The sequence below is a fragment of the Cyprinodon tularosa genome, unplaced genomic scaffold (genome assembly GCF_016077235.1).
Source record: "Cyprinodon tularosa strain WSP-4 unplaced genomic scaffold, ASM1607723v1 ctg597, whole genome shotgun sequence".
NCBI lineage: Eukaryota > Metazoa > Chordata > Actinopteri > Cyprinodontiformes > Cyprinodontidae > Cyprinodon > Cyprinodon tularosa.
The window spans coordinates 381,513-402,278 of record NW_024039337.1 but is presented as its reverse complement, the minus strand read 5'-3'; the positions used below and the strand labels follow the sequence as shown (position 1 = coordinate 402,278).

The following is a 20,766-nucleotide window of genomic DNA, read 5'->3' as shown; positions in this document are numbered from 1 at the left end:
TATAATTTAAATGGTTATTTAATCATTTTTCATGTTTATGTCTTAACTGGAGTCACTTTCCTTCACCTTATAGTGATTGTTTTTGTAGCTTTTTATGAACATGGCCCTGTACTGAATTCTGTAAATAGGTTTTCAGCTTTCCAATGGTTTTAGTTTTATACTTTTAAAATTGACAGTATGTAGAACATAGCTTAACAAACTTGTAACAGCTTTTGTGGTTCTGTGAAGGCCAAAGAATTACCTCTGAATTAATTTCTTCTTGAGTGCTTATATGACGCCCAGTACAGATCATTAACATATCTATAGAGCTACTCTTTATTTTCAGAGAAATTAGCAACAAGAAATGCGTTTATCCACTTTCTAAATCTATTACTTTTGTATTAAATCTGGTTGTATGTGAAGAGGAACCAACGTTGCAATCTGTTTCTAGTCGGAATCATTACGAAGCAGGAACATCTGCTCTAAAATTTCGCTAAAGTTACGTAACATCTATTTTTTAATGAAGCACCGCAGGGGCGGCGTTAAGGAATAAGAAGGCTTATTTATCTTGGTTTATAAAGCCGTTGTATCGCTCAGCTTTTGACTCTACGCCAAAACCTCAAAGGGCCGCCATCGCTGGACAGCCGTTACCAAGGTTACGGGCTACCAGCCGGCTGGCGGTAATGACTTTGACAGCTAAAACCGGAAATACAGCTTAAAATGTTACCGATAAACTTGGAAAAATGATGATATTACAGTTTCACCCTAAGTTATATTTACCTGTATCCGTTACCGGAAATGATACCATTCCTGTCCTGTAAAGTGGCACCTTTTAAATGAAACAATGGCCTTTGTAATCGGTAACTTTTTAGGAAACGTTCGCCGTTTTTATTTTCAGATAAATCAGACTCGAAGCTTCCTGCTCTGTAAGCGAACCAGTTGTTATTTAAGGAATAACTCATTCCCTATATGTTCTTATGCCAAATATACCCCTACTAATTCGATAGTCTGCGCGATTAGACTGTCTTTTTTGCGATGTGGCAACGTGAGGACAGCGTGTCCCCGGACAGGTCCCCTGCAGACACAGTGGGGCCCCCACTTCCACACCTCCACCCCCAGGAGAGCCCTTCCTGCTCCCCTCCTATGGATGCTGCTCAAACCTCTGCAGAAGCTTCTGGCTATCCTCCTGGGAAGGTAGGGAACACATAGATATAGATTATTTATTTGGCAGGGACAGGGTTGATTAAGGAGCATGTTCAAATTTACCAGCATTCACCAAAATACTATTTTTCATCTGATGTCCCTGGAAAGATCTTAAAATTCTCTACCTACAAACACAACAGTAAGAATTTTACAGTAAAAAATACAAATATAAAAAGATATAAAAACAGCTATAACTCTTCAAAACTTTTTATTTTAATAAAATAGAATAAAGCATTCAAATAAAAAAAATAAAAATAATTGCACTAAATAATATGTACATATATATGTATATATGTATGTATAAGCAACTGTCTACCTAAGCTGGTTGACAGTTGCCGTTTGGATTAGATGAGATTAGATTAGATGAGCTTTATTGATCTCACAGCTGAGAAATTCACTGGTCACATATTGGCATAGTAATTAAAGAAGATGCATTAAGAATAAACAATATATATACAGTATATCAAGATAAATAAGGATTAAGTTAGCCGTTTGTATCTATGCTTCTTTTTCTATGTCTGCTTCTGTCTCCTTGAACCCCAGTGGGCCTCAGCAGATGGCCGCTCACACTGAGCCTGGTTCTGCTGGAGGTTTCTTCCTGTTCAAAGGGAGTTTTTCCTCTCCACTGTCGCTACAAGCATGCTTAGTGTGAGGGATTGCTGAAGAGTCAATGAGTCGATGCAATCAGCTGGTTTTCCTTAGATAGAAAACTTTGAATCTACTTGACTGAAGGATCTGGTGAACTGTAAAGTGCTTTTGACATAACGTGTTGTGAATTGGCGCTATAGAAATAAACTGAATTTAATTGAAAATTAATAATTTAAACTTCTTAATTATTTATTAACACATTTCTTAAAAAAAAAACATATTTTTTTTTATTTATAAAACATTATAGGGTAAGTTCCAGTGCAATTTGCCATTTAAAAAAATGAAATAATTTAACCAGTAGACATCTGTTTGCTGCTGAAATAAGAATGTGAATTTAATTGGAATAATAAAATCTAAACTTTTTTCAAGCCTCAAAAGAAGTGAGACCTGGACCAGGTGCTCCGGTTCTCACTTTGGGAGGATTGAGCAGACCCTGGGCCTACCACCCAGGGCCGGTTCTAGCCCTTTGGTTGCCCTAGGCGAGATTTAGTTTTGCGCCCCCCCCCTCACTTTTGCCGTGCGAAATACCAGTACTGTTTTCAGCATCTGTTTAGTGCTTCATTGAGTTGTGTTTACAGTTCCACAAAGAGTGCTGTGCGGTGAATTGTGCTTACAGTTGTGCAAAGTGTGTGTTACAAAATTGCAAATTGAGTGCAAAGCAGTGTTTGTTCTTTTAGTTTTGTGAACTCAGTGAGTGGATTTGCTATAAGTATTAATAGTTTTAGAAATTGTGCTTTAAGAATCAAGGTTGTGTTTAAGCATTCAGAAAAAAACTGTAACTTAGCATGGAGTGATGCATAGACAAATACCAGAATAGGTTTCAGTACCTTTTCTTTTTTATTATTTTAAATAATTTATTACACACTCAAAGTTAGGACTGTGCAAAAACACTTTTAACCATCTGTAAGGACACTTAGGTAAAGTATAACTAAAAAACTGGATTGAATCATTGAATGAATTTATTTCAGACAATTAACAAATTTAACACACATTAAACAAATATTAAATAAATCACTTTCAGAAATTACCAAATAACAATAAAAAATAATAAATTTAAGAAATTCTTCAACCAAGGACTACATAAAAAAGTAATTGATAAACATTAAATTAAATTTTCTGTTCCAGTTCAATTAAATCATTTGAACATAAATAGAAATGAGATAAACTAAATTTTCCGCTAAATAAAATATATCAGGTATATTTACCCTGATTTCTGACATTGATTAGTGATTAAAGAAAGGATTAACCCTCTACAAACAAAAGTGCTTTTATGAATACCATTACAAAATTAAAAGTTTGAAGTTGTTGTTTTTTTTTGGTTCACATATTCTATGATGAACAGCCATAACTTCATATATTTTGATGATTATTTGTACATCCCTTTTGAATACTCAATGCAGATAATCACTACAAAATATTTAATTTATATTAGTATCTTCTACCCATTCTCAAGCTAATAATATAGCACATAATTCTGCTGCATATATACTGAGAAAAAAATTATGTCAACATTAGGGATGGGGATCGTTAATATTTATTGATATCGATACCTTTATCGATACTCCTTATCGATCCGAGTCTTTATCGATACCACTATCGATACTTTTCTGTTATTTGGTGGAAAGACGATGCAACAAAATTTTTTTAACAGAACTGGTATTGCTTCTATTGCTTAACAAGTGAGCATAACAAAAACGTTTCTAGCCTTCAATAAACATGGCTAATGTAATAGGCCACTTCGAAATGACATAAAACTAACTAGAATATATTTTCACAATTGTTGGTTAATGTATTGTCTACTGTCACTTTTCATCATGTTTTTAGTGATTAGGAAAATATTTAACAAATAAATAATTGTATTTTAAATTAAATGTAATTTTTAATAAATGTTGGCATCAGTAGTTTAATTATATATAGAGCAATATACAACTGTATTACTCATGTTTCTCCCCAAAAACAAAATTTCCCGTTTTCTTTACGTTACACTTCAACGCATCATGATAACCTAATTGTCGCTTTACGGAGCCAATCTGAACACATCATCACGCAGCACGTCTGAAACTTTATTTACTTTTCAAGCTAACTAGCTTGTATGCTTCCGATTACAAGACGGATTTCACAATTACTATTTTTAACTGACCGGACAAGCTACAAAGTCTGTGTGCGCGCTTACCAGTGGTACTCTGAGTGGATGATTAAGACGGGCCCGACTGCGGCGGCAGGAGGAGGAGTCTTTTCCGTTCAGCCATTCTCGAGTCGCGAGCAGAGTTAAGTGCCAGACTTCACTTGTTTTACTTTTAATATCTGTTTGCTTACAATTTCATTCCAAAATATTGGTGTACATGCTGCAGTGATTGACGTCATGACTTCCGGGTTGGAGGGCGCTTGAAAAGTGATCAGAATCTTTTCCGATTTTCTCTTAAATGTGAAAAAATAAATAAAAAAACGGTGGTATATTTATTTGTTTATATTTTGCTATTTATATATACGTAAGGTTAAGTCAAACTGACGGACGCTTCATAACCGGTTTAATTCGCTTTTTTTTCTAATTCTATGATTAATGGGAAGTAAGCCTAAGGGCGACGCTAGAGGGCGCCCCCAACACATTTGTCGCTCTAGGCAATTGCCTAGCTCGCCTATAGCAATCGCCGGCCCACCACCGCCTGTTTGAAGATTACATGTTTGATCTCAGTCTATCTTATAAGTCCTGTGTTTTTCACTTTTTACCAAAGAGATGGTATTTTTTCCAACATAAAAGACGCTTAATATGACTGAGTTATTGTGTTGAGCACTACTGGCCCATATGTGATTGTGCAATGACTGCAGGAGGCCTGTTTTTTCTTTCTGTGCAGGAGTGTAAGGAAATGGTGGGTGGCTTTACCAGACAACCGCCGACAGCTCATGCATGAATGGATCCGGAGGCGCCGCTGGCATCTGGCAGCAGGGGCAGGAGTTACTTTGGTAATTGTGGCCCTTCTGCTCCTAACACACCTGGACGAGTCCCCAGTGACAGGACGGCTCCGCCTCCTGGTGTTCAGCAGGGATAAGTACATGGAGCTGGCAGCTCTGACTTCAGAGGTGGTGAGAAATGAGGAGAAACACAAATCACTACACTTAGAAGATCAAGCTTATCAAAAATTAAAATCAAATACTTAATACTCATTTTACTCAGACCCTATTAAGAATCAGCCACACTCACCAAATGATAGTACTTAACGAGGAAAAAAAGAATACCTTCTACAAATATTACTGATTGTGGCTCTTTAATGTATCACAGTTCAATGGTTGAAGCTCGACCGACCAACGTACAACATGTGGATTGAAAAGGTCTCGGAAATCTACCATATGGAACAAATAATTTATTGTTTGAGGCTTCAAAAAGATATATTTGTTAATAGGTGGAAACTGGTGTTCTTTCAGATGAACATCAAACCAGCATACCCATAGCCAATACCTGTTTATCTCTTTAGTTTTGTACGAAAAATACACTTTAAAATACCTCATCGTGCGTCTATCCCTTTAAAAAAAATCGAATTACTTATTTTTTGGTGTTTTTTGAAGCGTATGGCGATCTGACCTTAAATTGTATTTTTTTTTTGTATATGACTAAAGAGATACACACCCGCTGAGGTAAATAAAAGTCTATATTTCGTACAAAACTAAAGAGAGAAAAGCAAATCTGACGTCTTGGGCATGCCAATTGACTATGGATGCATGACTAATGCTGCGCTTTTTAAAAAAACTTTTTTTTTTCTCTTTTCTATTTTATACTTCTCCCTTTCTATCTATATTTTTATTTATTTATTCTTATTTCACTCATTTATCTCCATTTGCGCTGCTTATTAATTTACCAACTATATCTATATATTTGCTATGTTACTCATGTTTAATCATGTAACCTGCTTTACTCCTAAGTTTCACCCGATGCTTTATACTTTCAAAGTTGTTTTAAGTATATTGTAAGTGAAAAACAGCAGAATAAATATAAGTATGTTTATGTCTATGTAAGTTGCAAAAATTGAAATAAAAATTAAGTAAAAAAAACAGCACACAGGGCTCTACAGTGATGGGTGGTGATAGAGGGATTATATTGGGACTAAAATGACTTTGTTGTTTCAGCACCTGGAGGAGTTTGCAGAGAGGCTGCTTCCTGTCACTGACCCTCTTCACCAGATGGTGGAGCAGTCGGTGCAGCTCCTAGCACAGAGGAACAAGGACATCCCTGAAGTGTCAGAAGTTCCCTGGAGTGTCCATGTGGTCGAAGGGCCTCAAATCAACGCCTTTGTCCTTCCTGTGAGTTAAAAGAACCACAAACCAAAAACTTTTTCTCTTATTCGTGGCCTTTGTCACTGCCGCACAGTGTTGGACTCATATGTTCATAATATTTGCTGCTTTCTTATTGTAGAATGGAAAAGTATTTGTCTTTACCGGGATGTTGGGAGCTGTGGCAGATGTTGACCAGCTTATGATCGTACTCGGACATGAAATGGCTCATGCTATACTGGACCATTCAGTAAGTCCTCTAACTTTGGCAGAATTGATTATCCAGGAAAGCTCTGTGTTTACACCTTTAAGATTCTTTCTTTAGAAGAGATCACTCGGGACAAATTCTTTAAATTACACTTCATTATGTATATGTATTAAATAACCATGAGACTTGATGACAGATATTGACAGAAATTGTAATCTTACTCAGTTCATAGAAGTTGCTTAGAGTTCCAGAAGGCGGGGCTTAGCAACCGGGCTCGCTTCTTGTGACATCAGACCTGAATCACAGTTAAAGAAGCATTTTATAAATCTCCAGTCTGCCACATCATCACATCATTACATCATACATGTTTATAAATGAGGAAACATCCATGGCTCCAGCCTTATCAAAATATTCCACTTTGTTATTAGATTAAGGACACCGCCTTCATTCCATTCACAAATCTTTACCACGGACAGAATGAAAATGACTTTTTAGTCTTACAGAGGAACTGTCCTAATTATATAAACTACTGAGGAAAACATGAGTTCTGACACGCAACAGGCAGCTAATATTAGGGTTTAACAGACTCACACATCATCAATAGAAGTAATCCTAACATTATTTAAGTCACATTTACTGGTGATAGTTTAACTCATGTTTACTGTTGTGCTTTGTCTAATATTTGAAATATGTTTAGTGTTAAAACCTTTTTTTTTGGTTTGGTTTTGTTTTATTCTATCATCCTGCTTTAAGATTCTCCCCACCTCTCTTCCTGGTCCATCTGCTGTGTTCCTCGGTTTTCATTAGGCTGTTTGTTCACTAATGTTCCATAAGAACTTGTGAGGCTTTCAAGGAAAATCTGTATTTTACACAAAAAAAGAAGAAAAAAACGCATATTTTCTTTTGGCAATTTAGGTTCCCAGGCCAGCTGACAGCTTTGCTAGGGCCCGGGACAACACAGTCTTCTTGGGCCCCCCCTCTACACCTCTCAGCCAGTCTTTAACAACTGTTTCCTTTCCATTGTTGGAGGTAGAATAGGTTAGATACTTAGGAAATTCTATGCCCTCTGGATCTGCTGGCAGTTCATTTGCCATTTTTAGGAAAGGCTCCCTCTGTCTTTCACCCTGCACCTAGTCCTCAAGCTCAAGTATTTCTGTAAAGTAAAACGGGTTTTCTCCCTTACGCTAGCTAGCGGTAACCTGACTCCGCCAGATGGAGTTGCTCCGCATATCCATCTGGAAACCTTCCATTGAAGTAATTTTGGGAAGGGGCGAAAATACTGGTTAGCTGATTGGCCTATGTTGGTGATAGACAAATAAACCAATCAGATCAACGAAGCATATGACGTACTAACAGAGCGACGATGAAGAGGAGCCAATTGATAGATCAAACCAGTCGGGAGAAGAGCAAAAACATCTTTTCCTCTGAGAAAAGCCTCCAGAGCAGTGTTTTGCTCTTCTTTCAGTGAAGAAATACTCTGTAATTCCGATAAAACTTGCTCGATAGCCACGCTAACGCTAGTTTCATCGGCTGAAGCCGCCATGTTCTTTAGACTGAACTGTCGCGCTTCTCGTTGCGTCACACCTCAACCCGCCTCAAAGCCAACGCTGATTGGACGTTCGTTTGATGAACTGCTCCAAATTTTCTTTAACGGAGAGTCTCCAGACTGATCTGCGAGTGAAACCTTGAAAGCTCGCGAGATCAGGATGGTCTCACGAGGCTAAGCTAGCGGATGCTATATTTTAAAATCACATTGATAAACCCTTTGCTTCTTAGCTGGCTCTGAATGGGCGTCATTCTTCTGCAATTCCTTTCCTGGACCTGTTCCTGACTCATCCTTACTTTATTTTTAATATTTACTCCTAAAATCCCATCAAGCCTTTGGTGTCATCTTCCCTTTTATTCTTTTTTTCTGTGCGGCGGACTTCTGAAAACCTTAGTTTGCCGCAAAATTAACTTTGACCCCTTGGTCCCCCCCCCGTAGGCAGGCGTGTAGGTGCCTCCTGTTTGTTACCCTGGAGTTTATTTAGAGGTGTCAGTGTAAAGAGGTCCTCATATCTGAGTTCAAGTCAGAGCGACGGCAGTCCATGTTTTGAAGCACAAACTGTCCTATTACATCCTTGTGGTGCATGAATCTAATGCTGCTTTCATTGTTCCCTTAAAAAACAGTGATATATGTCATGTAGGGAGGTATGCGTTAAAAACACCTCATCTTCTGCTCTATCTGAGCGGCATTATGTTGACTGTGGCACATGTTTAAGATCACTTCCAATCCCTTCCAAACAGCACAGAGGTTTTGGTTTAGCTGTTTTCTATTTATTTGTTTTGCAACAAATATTGTCCTCCAGTTATATGAACTCATTTTATTTTTCTAAAAGTTTCTAATAAAGTTTTGGGTATTTTAAGTCTTAAAATGCCCTGGGAGGAGATGCTTGGAGGAGATTTTAATTAGCTGAAGGGAATGAACATGGATGACCTCGATGTAACAAAGTTAGTGCCTTGTAATGGATTGCCTCTTAAAACCTCTAAATCTGTTGCAGCGAAAAACATAGATGAGAACAATCAATATGTTCCAGCGGCCTCATTCCCTCTGCAGAAAGTTTTAAACTCTCTCTTTTCTTATCCCTGCTTTTCACATCCTCGCTCCTTTTCTCCCCACTCCCTCCAGGCGGAACAGGCCAGCCTGTCTCATGTCGTGGACCTCCTGGCTCTTATTCTGGTGACAGCCATCTGGGCATTGTGTCCTACAGACAGCTTGGCACTGTTGGGAGGGTGGGCAAAGGACAAGCTCATAGAGGTGAGGTATTACTATTCATTATCTAAGTCATTTGAATATTTGGAGCTACAGGGTATCAAACTTAGGAAAAAGGGGGAAAAAATAACGCAACATTTCCAAGACTTCCGGCTACACAAGTTTTAAAAGTGACTCCACTTTTGCAGCTGATGTTCCACCATCCCTACAGTCGGTCGCTGGAGGCTGAGGCAGATGAAGTTGGGATGCATTTAGCTGCTAAGGTAATGAGGATGATTTATATTAAAGGAATAGTACATCCAAAACATGATTAGCCTTCATTTTCTACTCACCCCCATGCTGAATGCACACTTTCATCTGGTTTGGTCTGCCGTCTTCCGTAGGCTCGTGAACGCGCTTTCAGGAAATCCTATACACTACTGTTTATGCTCTAAAAACATTCTAAATGACTTCGTTTCGAGTAAATTCTGGATGCTACCCACTCAGGACACTTGGAATACATTGGACGAGCAGTATGGAGGAATATTGACACGTTTTTTGTGGACTTTTATGGACCTTTCTGCCTCGGGCGCCATAGACCTCCATTATTTGAATGTCAGCAGACAGCAAGAAGCCTCCCAGATCTCCAGATGCATTTGAGATATCAAAAAAGTACTCCAGAGTGTTGTTCAGCATGGGGGTGAGTAGAAAATGAAGGCTAATCATGTTTTGGGTGTACTATTCCTTTAATGTTATGTCTGAAGGCTTTTATCGAAAGCCAAAAGTTACCTGAACGAGGAGAAGCTACAGTATAACGTTTAGTCAATAAATGATGTCATTAAGGAGGCTACCTGGCTACATTTGTGTTTTTCACAAACCTTTACAATGGATGCCATTTTTTTAATCTACACTGTATAAGAAAAAAACTCTAATCAGATATTTTATAATCTACTTGTGAGACACTAGGGGGCACTGCTGTCAAACTAAACAACAATTATGCAGCTTTTCAAAAATGGGCTTTCTATTCTCACATTGTTTAGTTAGATGTCTTTTTGATTAAGAGCTGTATGCTGATATATATCTTATTTATTTTGATTTCCTCCCAGGCCTGTGCAGATGTGCGAGCAGGCCCTGTGTTCTGGCAGCAGCTGGAAATCGTAGACAAACTCACAGGGAATCCCACCATGTCCGAGTGGCTGTCTACACACCCCTCACACAGGAACCGCTCCAGTCAGATGGACCGGCTCGTACCACAGGTTGGCTTACACTCAACAAACTGCTGACGGTTGTGTCTGCGGAAGAATTTATTCACTGTCTCAACTCACAAACCAAAGTCAGAGTTTTTTATTCTTGTTTCATGTTTGTTTCTTTGGACATAATTTGTAGCTTTAGGTGCTTTTATAAGATGTTATGTTGGAGCTAATGAAGCATCTGGAGAGATGTATACCCACCTGCAGATACGGAGAGGGAGCCACAGAGGAAGCAGAGACTTGGGGAAGGAGAGCGAAGGATGCGGGGCCTTAGGAAGACAGGAAAACATTTTTTTTTTTTATGCCAAGCCCCGGATACTTGGAACAAGAAAAATGTTGTATAGGATTTGAATTTCTGGATCCTCATCGTTAGACGTTTAGTCTCACAGGATGGGACACTGCTGGCACAGTGCAAAGGCAATCAATGATATCTTAAGGCTAAAGAGAAAGCAGGAGTGAATGAAGATGGCAGGTTTTGTGAAAAACAAAGATACACGGATGGGCGTTTAAATGCCTCTGAGGATTCTATGTAGCTCTAAGTGCTGCTGTAGTTGGAATACTGTCGCTTCATCAGAGCCTCCAAGCACTAAAGTTGAACAGATGGGCAAACCTCTAATTGTCCATCAGGTAGCTAAGCTGTGGAGTTTGTGCATCACTTGCCTCCCTGTGAGACGGGCTGACCTCTAGCAGCAGTTGTTGTGGAGGCCGGGATGTAGCTGCAGGCAGTGAAGTGATGAAGACTGCAGTGGGGGTATTGTTTGTGTGTGCGAGCTGATAACGCTCTGCTTCTGGTGTGATAATATAACACCCTGGCCGCACCAAACAGTTTGATCCAACCAAGCAGCACAGATGAACCGGCTAACAGCTGAGCTCCATCAGCTGCAAGTGATGCATAATTTGATGTTTTTAACCTTGCGAAGGGGTGACAGCCTCGAGCTACTTAACCCGACTCTTCTGAGGGCCACTCCTCCTCCACAAGTGTGCTCATCATCCTTAAGCAAACCAAATTATGTCCACAGGTAGAATGAGAGGGACAGGCTGCCAAGTTTGTGTTTATTCATGGTTTTGCACACTGTGTTTGCAAAGTATTCACACCTGTTCAACTTTTCCACGTTCTCTCCTGTAGCAGCCACAGAGGGTGGAATAAAAAATGCATATAGTTTTCTACATATTTTATAAATACCAACTTATAGAGTTGGGTTGCATTTTTAGATTAAACTATATTCAGACCTCCTGTATTACCAATAAAAATCCAACTGTGGAATTTAACCTCAGCCTTAATGTTGACCAAGCTTTAAACATCTCTACCTGTTGACTTTATTAGCTAATAATGATTATGGAACAGCTACGAACCTACCAAGACCAAGTCATTTAGACTTAATTAGACTTAGACAACTTTCATTGTAAATTTGTATACACTCTGTGTATACAAAATGACTTGGTCACAGCCAGGGAGGAACAGACCAGATGAAGCTACTATGAGAAAAAGCAGAGAGAGCAGAACGTTAGAGATTGAACTAACAGATTCTGCAGAGTGGGAGAATAGAGATAGAATGAAGCAGAATGATGAAAAAGGGGTCCCTATGTCCTCCAGCAGTCTAAGCCTATAGCAGCAGAACTATAGAGATAGATCAGGATAACCTGAGCCACTGTATTTTCGCGACTATAAGGCGCATATAAACGTGTTTTTTTCCCCTGTGTGCGTTGTTACTGCGGACGTTGTTGAGACCGCCATGAGAACGTTAAAGGGGGAAGTGTGGGCGTGGATTGTGTATAAAAGAACAGGTATGTGCTTTATGCAGAAGCCTCATCTCCTCATTGAGGAGATGATGAAAGAGTGGCTGAGGGAGGTGAATGTACAGTAAGGAGACCAGGTGGTTTTTCACCATCACTGTTAATCTGTGACTCCATGCATGCCCATCTCACAGCCGATGTGAAAAACATGGTGAAACAAATGAACGCTGTGCTCGCTGTTATTCCGGGAGGTCTGACAAAGGAACTCCAACCGCTCGACATCGGTGTGAACCGGCCGTTCAAAGTAAGGCTGCGTTCACGCGTCTGCTGCTTCATTTTTGCTGCTTGTACCAGTTAGTTCTGACTTTGCTGCTCTGGCTGCGCGGGGCAAAAGTGGGTCTGACGCGCCTTTTAGTACGGTGCACCTTATGCTCGTGAAAATACGGTAATTAAAAATAATACAATTATTAATGAAAACATAAAATGATTCATAATAGATTATTCATAAACTAAAGGGGGAAGATGTGAATTAAATGCAGGCAAAGAAAGTTTGACTAAAATATGTGTTTATGTAACAAAATCAAAGGCAACTCTAAACAGATAGATCTTGAAGGTGTGAGTGAGTGAATGGTCGTTTGTCCTGTTTGCTATGGACTGGCCACCTGTCCAGGGTGGACCCGCCTCTCGCTCGTAGACAGGTGGAGATCGGCACCCCTCCCCACCCCACTTGGGAGACGCGTGACAGAAAATTGATGGATATAATTTCAAGATTTTACATGAAGACTGAAATACAAGTATCTGTCTGTTAATGCTATAATATTTTTTTATTTGCAAATTGTGCATTGCATGACGTCATATACTCTTTTGCCGTGTCTTTGCATCAGCGTTCAAATCTGACAGATTTACAAAGCAGCTAAATTAATGAACCTATTTAAAACTCCACAGAGTTATTAAATTGGTAAAATAACAAGTTCATATTTTGCTTTTTGCTCATAGTTACAACCCGAATCTGATCATTTGAAAAAAATATACATTCAAGTATTTATACACACAGACACTTACACTATCCAATGATTGAACAACTATATTAAAATAACTTACACATGTTGTAAATTCACATTAAAATAAATAAATATATATGCATAAAAAAAACAGATTGAATTACTTTATATTTACTCTACTTTTTATTTTCTAACGTTAGACACAACGTGAATGGCTAACTCAGTCAATATCTTTGAGTCAGTCTGAGATAGCCAGACTAATGTTACTCTACATCCTATACCACAGGATCCATCAGCGTATATAAAGATGTATTAGTTAGTTTATCCACTGACTGGGAAATAAAATGTGAAACGTCTTCCTACAGCAGAAAACTGCTTGTTTTTGCAGCCAAATGCTGCACATAGAGGCATTTTTAATGCATGTCTCCTTGGGAGTGGGGAGTACCAGCATGGCGGACAGTGGCTTCACTTTTTTCAGCCAATCAGCAGAATAAATAGAGCTCAGTGAGGGGGGGATGTGGGATTTCAGGGTAAGTTTTCACGCAGACCTGTGAAGAAACTGTTGAAGTATTCAGTTCTACTAAAGATGAACACATGAATTCATTTTTTTAGATCCTGCTGAGACTTTAGTGCTTTAATCCTGAAGATGTTCTTCAGGTGATAGAAGGCTGACTGTGTTTCTGTTTCTATGTTTCTCTGAAAATTCAGGTCTGAGTCCATCACTACATCCACATTTTAGCCTGATATTTATCGCTGCATTAACCAACAGCTGTGTTCTAACTTTAAAAATTCTTCCTTTAGTCCTAAAACTATAAATTCTGTTTTGTCTTGATTTTTCTGAAAACAATTTTGGCAGATTTCTTCTATTAATGCTATGCAGAGTTTGAAAAGGTTCATAGTAACCTGGTAATATAATGTATGGCTGTATGTCGTCTGCGTGGTTATAGTAACTTAAATCCTAAAAATTTGCCTGTTTTGAGTTTTTAAATTCATTTTTTTTCCTTTAGACAATAAATAAAAATTCTGATCATGATGAGAAATTTATTACAATAACGATAAACTATATGATATATGGCAAACAAACTACAAAAATTTTTTTTGTGCTCTATTAATTCTAAACATTAGTTTGGTAAGACAGATTATTTTCTGTAACAAAGCAAACTGAGTAATTTCTTCATGAAAAAAGAGTGTCTGCAGAAGCTGCCTCAGATTCTAGATGGAAAAGTAAAGTCATAACAGGTTGATTATTGAGGTAAAAAACATGCTTCTGTTTTTAATTTTTAAAAGAAATTAGATTATCGAGTTTATTGTTGCCTCACAGTGGACAGACAACAGTTACGTTGGGCTCAGAACCTTCAGTTGCACCTTTAGTTTTACATCTGTCTTTAGGTTTATTGCAATGATTTAGAGCTGAGATTTATTAAAGATTTATCCCTCTCTGTTTTTTGTTTTGTTTATCTGTGCAGGCTCTGGAGCTGAGGGAAACCTGTGCATGCCCTGCGCTTCCTCCTACTGACCCTAGAGCTGTCTTCTCAAAGACCGTCAATGTGTTGCTGGAAAAAGCCAAAGAGCAGGGGGTCAGAGGGCTAGAGGGGATACAGGAGCCGCAAACAGTTTCCGACACTGCAGGACGGCCATTTTCTCAAACTGTACTCCCTTCTGCTTTTAAAGCGGATCGGTTAAACAAAGATAGGGTCCCTGCTGTCACGTCTGCGCTGCCCAGTGCTACAGGGGAAGGATCCCAGCGTGTGCTGCAGAACATCAGCCAGCAGGGGAGTTAAATCCAAACAAACTCCACTGACTCTATTGGAAAAACTTACTAGAGCTTAAAGGCTTTTGTTTCTGTGCTTTAGCTTTATAGAGCCATTTAAAATGGGCTTTAAGTGCCCAAGAACGGAGATCCCAACCATTACGATGCAGGCTACTTCAGAAGGGGATGCTTGACAACGTTTTCTAAAAACAACAGGTGGCTGGGAGTATGATAAATAAAAAAACAGGGCAAAAAGCCAACAAAACAAAATTGACAATGCTATCCATGTCTAGTGTCCATAAAGATGCCACTTTAATCAGCTAACCTTGACCAGGGAAATGCTGCATTAATTAGCAGAGCTCCCATACTTTGTGAGATTAATATGTGCATTATTCATCAACGCACGGCAAAAGCCGGGAAGAAGCACTTAGGTGTGCATGTTTGATGCTGCGTCCACAGTGAGGTGAGGACATCTACGTTCTCGCTGCCACCGCAGCATTCTCATGCAACACACACTTTATGCATTCTCTAGCCTGAGGGATTTAATCGGGTAAATTGATGCTGGGCTGTTTAAGGACCCAGCCTCCTGCATGGGAATACCAATGTCAAGGCGTCGAGCTTTGAGAAAGAAATTTCATGGGATTCTTAAAAAAAACTCTTATTTAACAAGGCAAGCATAGTGAGAAAACATTGATATTTACAGCAACAGCCTCGGGGAGCAGTCACGCACGGAGCAGGGGAGGGCAGCTATGGTTCAAAGCTAATGCTGTTCTCTTATGTGCGGCTGTGCGCTGAAATTAAATGGTACACTTGGAAACACCATGAAATCAAATTCTACTGCTGTGTTATCATCGCTGAAAATGATTTTATTTAAGTTATGCTTTTTAGATGCAGACCCGGCCGAAGTTCCAGCTCGAGCAGCTATCCGGAGCAGCAAAGGGTCTGTTTAAGAAACTATATCTCTAATGGATTATATGGTGTGCAATTGCTTTCAATAGATGCAATAAATGAAACAAAAATCCTAAAAACCAAAGTTTTCTTTCAGCAGTTCAATATATTCCCTTTTATGACTTTTATTTAAACTTAAACTGTACTTGAAGCCATTTTAATTTACCTATTTTTATTCCTCTGGCACATCAATCCCCTTTCAGTAATTGAAAGCCTAAAATCTGCAGCAACAAGTAATAAAAGGAAGAAATCAGAACATATCTGTTGTGCGAGTGAAATGTTTGGCTGCCAAACAAAAGTCACACCAGCCGGTTAGGCTCTGAAGGAAATGCTTTTTAAACAGTGAGTTCGGAGTGTTTAGCTCTGTGGGATGTTTATTGATGTCTACATATTGATGTCACACTTCTAGATTCCTAGATTGCCTCCTTGCTGGCCTCTCACAGCTAATTATAAAGATGTAATGTTTGGAAATCTCATAAAATATTACTACCAGCCAATCACAGCGAGATGAAAGCCATCAAACTCCCCAGAGTCGGCCTCGATGCTGCTCCTTTGTAATGTCTGCCAACTGCTACAAGCACCAGCTTCTTGAATACATGATCAATCCTGTCATATCTACTCTGGCTTTCATAAGTATTTACATTTATTGCACCTTTTCAACAGTTCCTGTAACAATCAAACATGGGAATTTGTTTTATTTAGATTTTATCTAACTTGCAAACATAAAATAGAGAATAATTGTGAAGTAAAAAGGACATTATTGGGCTTTTCTAATGTTTTTACAAATGCAAACCTGAAACATTTGACAAGCTTTCATGTTCTTTCAGTCAATGTTATGAGGAACCACCCTAAGCTGCACCTACAGCTGCAGGGTTTTGTTGGCCTCATCTCCACCAACTCAAAATGCTAAAAAGGCTCAGTTTTAATCAGATTAGACAAAGAGTTATTGCACATTGGCTTTCAAGTCTTGCCACTGATTTCCAATTTAAATTTGGACTTTACTGGGTCACTGTTGCACATGAGCACACAATTGATTTAAAACAATGCATTGGGAGTCATGCTATTGCTTTATGATTAGAAGCCATTTCTGTAAACAGTCGCTTCTCACCAGTTTTTGCACGACTATTAGTTGCTATGACTTCCTTAGAGCCAGGGGGGATTTATCATTAGGCAATAATTCCTGGGGGCCCCATAAAACTCTGTTTATATGTATGTTTAATACAACTATTCCTTATTTCTACACATTATGTTTTTGATAAAAATCCTTTTGCTAAAATGCCATCAGAACGCTTAAAATATTATAAGCGTTCTGAAGGCACTGATGTGGTGTCCACCATATTGGATCAGTCCATTTGCTGCACATGTTCAGAAAGGTCCAAACAGACAGCAGCAAACCATTTGAAAACAAACGATGCGAAGAGCAGTGTTTCCAACTTAGCGCTTTAGTCGCTATATTTAGCCACTTTTCAGACCCCTCTAGCACTTTGATTTCTAAAAAGCTCCTAGCGCCAAATCTAGGATCTTTTTTCTGCTACTGGAGACTTTGGAGACAACATCTAAAAGCAGCGAACTCTGCTCTCCAGAGCGAGTAGATTGGTAACCCCGCCTCCTGCTCTCCTCTATCTTGTCTGCTGTCATGATTCATGCAGCTATTATTTCATCCAAATGAAAAATGGAGAACAGATAAGCAGATCATGGCTTGTCTACAGTGAAAAGAAGGACTGGGTTATTTACTTTGGCCTTTTTGGAAACACAGGAAGGAGCAATCAGCTACGTGAGCTTAGTGCTTGGAAAAAATCTTTCATTCCTTTAGAGACAGCATGAAAAGTCAGCTGAGTACAAAAGATAGAGAGGAAAACAAGAAGAAAAGGGACAAAATGCACACAAATAATGTATGTCTATTCTATGCAAATGTCTATATCTATATAATGGGTCTGTTTGATGGGTTGTCTTCTCAATTCAGAGGGCCCCCTGCCTGTCTTTGCCTAGGGCCCCAAATTTCCTTAACCCACCCCTGCTTAGAGCTACCAAAGGCATTTTGGCTGCTTCTCTGAATATCTCTCCGTATGTTTGCAATGCTTTTATAATTTCCCTGTTTAGATAAAAAAATTCAGTTAGATATTAATACTTTTGCAAGGCAATCTGCGTGTTCTGAAACACCTATTGGATATGTGCTGCTGTTAAATAAAACTTAGAAAGAAGCAGGATCGCAGCATGTAATACAGATTTCCTCTCTCCTGGTCATATTGTTGAGTGCACAGTGAGGCAGGCGTTTTCCTCGCCGCTCTTGGGAGAAATTGGAACATGAGCAGGCAACAGATGACACACTTACACCCAGAGGTAATTGTAATAAGCCAGATGCAATACACACACAGCAGAGTGAGTAATTGTAGCTTAGTCTTGGACGGCAACAGAAGGCTTAATCAAGGAAAACCAAGAGACAACAGTAAGAAAGATTGAGAGCACAGAAATAGAAAACAGGCTAAATTGAACCTCAGGGTCTGACAGGAGAAAGGAAGTATTTCATTTCAAGAGTGTGAGCGACAAAATCTTTTAATCTAAATCAAGACGTTTGATTCTCTACATGTCACTATACGGAGGCTGTGCGCGCAGGTTTTGACTTTGAAGTCTCTCTGCAAACAAACAGAGCCTCAGGCAAAAATGTGAAAGTCATATATCTGTTTTATGTCTATAAATTCACCTCAAGTCTCAGTTTGTTTTGTTTGTATTTCCTTCCGCCCACCGGAGACACCAGACGGCTTCTGAGACCCGAGACAAAGGGCTTGCAGGTATTTTGAGGTATTGACAAGCAGAGAACTGCTGAGAAGGAGAAGATGGGAGCAAGAGGATGCAGCACACCCACCAGAGAAGGCAGGATGCCTGCTAGTCGGCAAACTCAGGATGCTGTTTCCCCCAACAAAAACACTCCCAGAGAGTCAGGCCAGCGAAAGTGCAGCCCAGCACATCTGCTGTGTAGGTGGCTGAATGACGTCCCGGTGTGCAAGCTGCCTGGCCTTTGACCTCCCTGCAGAGAGTCGCTCAAAGTGGCTCATCCTCAGCTCCATTTCACAGAAACACACAGCAACACTCAGGCAGCTGCCGTCTGTGGCGCTCGCAGGGAATATGGTGACAGAAAGGCACGTCTGGTTGTGGTAAAAGTTGCCACGTCTTTCCGCTGTGCATTAATTATACATGTGGCATGTGGGAGTCTGATTGATATGAATATTTTACTGCTTTTAATCACTGCCATTGCCAGAGTGATGGAGCATCTGGCTGTATTACCTGGGTAATTAAAGAAGCTGTCTCACACACGCACTCACGCAACTCTCTGAGGCTGTGTCTGCGATATGAGACAGAAGCGCTCAGGAGGGTTGCTAATGAGTCCAAATTAAATTTGCACTGTTTTGAAGCAATGGAGCCTGTGAAAAGGTAGTATCTGCTACTGAGTCATTCTTCTCACCTATCTCTGTTCAACAAAATGCTTTTCAAATGGGCTAGATGCAAAACACGAATAGAATTATGCTTCCTGTGGTAAAATTTCTACTCCTAAATTTCAGTTTTCAGACCCAAGGATCCAGTTGACTGAATGAAAAATGTATCTTATGGTGTTCAGTGGCAGCAAGAGGTGATGATTATGGGGAGAATCACCTAAAACCGCACAGAGTATAATCAGAAATACTCTCTTCTGTCCGTTCTCCTCTTCCTGCAGCCAGAGATGTTATTTTTAGCAATGAGGGCAAAACCACGGGGCTCAGGCAGCATGGTTTGTTCTTTTCAGGTGCCGTCTAGCTTCATTTAAGTAGGTTGACAACACAGAGCTGTTTTTCTACTTGATAAAAAGGCTTGTCCGATGACGCTTTAACATTTTCCCCACAGCACGTCTCTGTACTCAGACCAGCTCTGTATGAGTCATTGAAAAGAAATCAACAGCTATTCTTTGAAGTCTGCCAAAACGGGCTTTTCACATGAAGCAGCCAGCTAGTTTTACAGCGATAGCAGTAACTCCACCAGTGCTAACTCTTTATTTAATGTATTATTTGTGGTAAGTTCTATTAGTTCAATACGTTTTTTTTTTCTTTCTTGGTTTGGCTAGAAGAACATATGGAGGACCAACTTTGCCATATTTAAAACTAAATACAGAAATAAATAAATGCTCAATAAATATATAAGCAATAAAAATACGACAAACAAATAAATGTAAGTAGAAATTAAATTATACAGTGAGACATAAATGTATATAACTTTTATTTAGCTTCTTTATTTATTTGCCTTTGTAATATTAACCTTATTTATTTTTTTGTCCTTTATTTTTTTTTTATATTTCTGCCTTCCCTTTTTACATTTCTGTCTCATTATGCAAATGAGGAGGGGGCGTTTCCTAGAAAGTCAACTTCTGCCCACTGTTTGGCGGCCATCTTCTTAACTGACTGAGCTCAGAGTACTAAGTTAAATGTTCTCTTTTCTGTTGCTGTTGTTCAATAAAAGTACATTTTAAGATTATTTGAGGCGAAAACATTATACTTTTAAGCATCTCCATATGGCCCATTCACAGATTTAATGCGTAATTTAAAAGAAAATGTTCTGAACTTGAGAGGACCGCGGCACCAGTGGAGCTCCGAAGCTAACGGCAGCCAGGTCGAACCGCAGCCCGTCTGCAGCGGCCCTCTGTCGGCATAGCCGTGTGTGAAGCGTGTTGGTTAGCATTTTACTACATCGGTCGAATCTACAGGAGGAGACTCTGAAGTCATTAGAACGCGAGTAGGGACTTTGCCAAACTTTGCGAAATACAACAAAAATCGCCATCATAGCCAGCGGTCCTTCACACACAGCTATGCCGAGAGAGGGCCGCTGCAGACGGGCTGCCGAGGTATAATAACCAAAGTAAAAAAAAATACAAAGGAAGAATAAAACAGACAAAAATATTATAACATGCACATAAATAAACACTTAAAAATATAAGTAATTAAAAGATAAAGTTGAAGATTATAAAGGACAACAAAATAAATAAGGTAAATATTACAAAGGCCAATAAATAAAGAAGCTAATTAAAA

At 39.3% G+C, this 20,766-nt stretch overlaps 1 protein-coding gene across 2 annotated transcripts; it reads left to right on the top strand.

Moving 5' to 3' along the window:
• The first annotated feature begins 447 nt into the window (after positions 1 to 447).
• On the top strand, positions 448 to 15,800 carry oma1 (OMA1 zinc metallopeptidase). 2 transcript variants are annotated; one of them, XM_038306931.1, is made up of 8 exons: positions 449 to 1,173; positions 4,683 to 4,911; positions 5,950 to 6,123; positions 6,236 to 6,343; positions 8,970 to 9,098; positions 9,242 to 9,316; positions 10,139 to 10,288; positions 14,484 to 15,800. In XM_038306931.1, the coding sequence occupies exons 1-8, from the start codon at positions 824 to 826 to the stop codon at positions 14,796 to 14,798; spliced, it is 1,530 nt and encodes a 509-aa protein (XP_038162859.1). In that variant the 5' UTR covers positions 449 to 823; the 3' UTR covers positions 14,799 to 15,800. The 2 variants fall into 2 exon arrangements, with proteins under 2 accessions (XP_038162860.1, XP_038162859.1); XM_038306932.1 differs by lacking the exon at positions 6,236 to 6,343 and having other exon boundaries at positions 448 to 1,173.
• Positions 15,801 to 20,766: the final 4,966 nt, after the last annotated feature.

What these genes read in the sequence shown, in the direction of transcription:
- oma1 (XM_038306931.1), top strand. Translation starts at nt 824, where the DNA reads ATGGCCTTTGTAATCGGTAACTTTTTAGGAAACGTTCGCCGTTTTTAT. An exon ending in CTGGCTATCCTCCTGGGAAG is followed by an intron (nt 1,174 to 4,682) that starts GTAGGGAACACA and finishes CTTTCTGTGCAG; the next exon opens with GAGTGTAAGGAAATGGTGGG. An exon ending in CAAAGGACAAGCTCATAGAG is followed by an intron (nt 9,099 to 9,241) that starts GTGAGGTATTAC and finishes CCACTTTTGCAG; the next exon opens with CTGATGTTCCACCATCCCTA.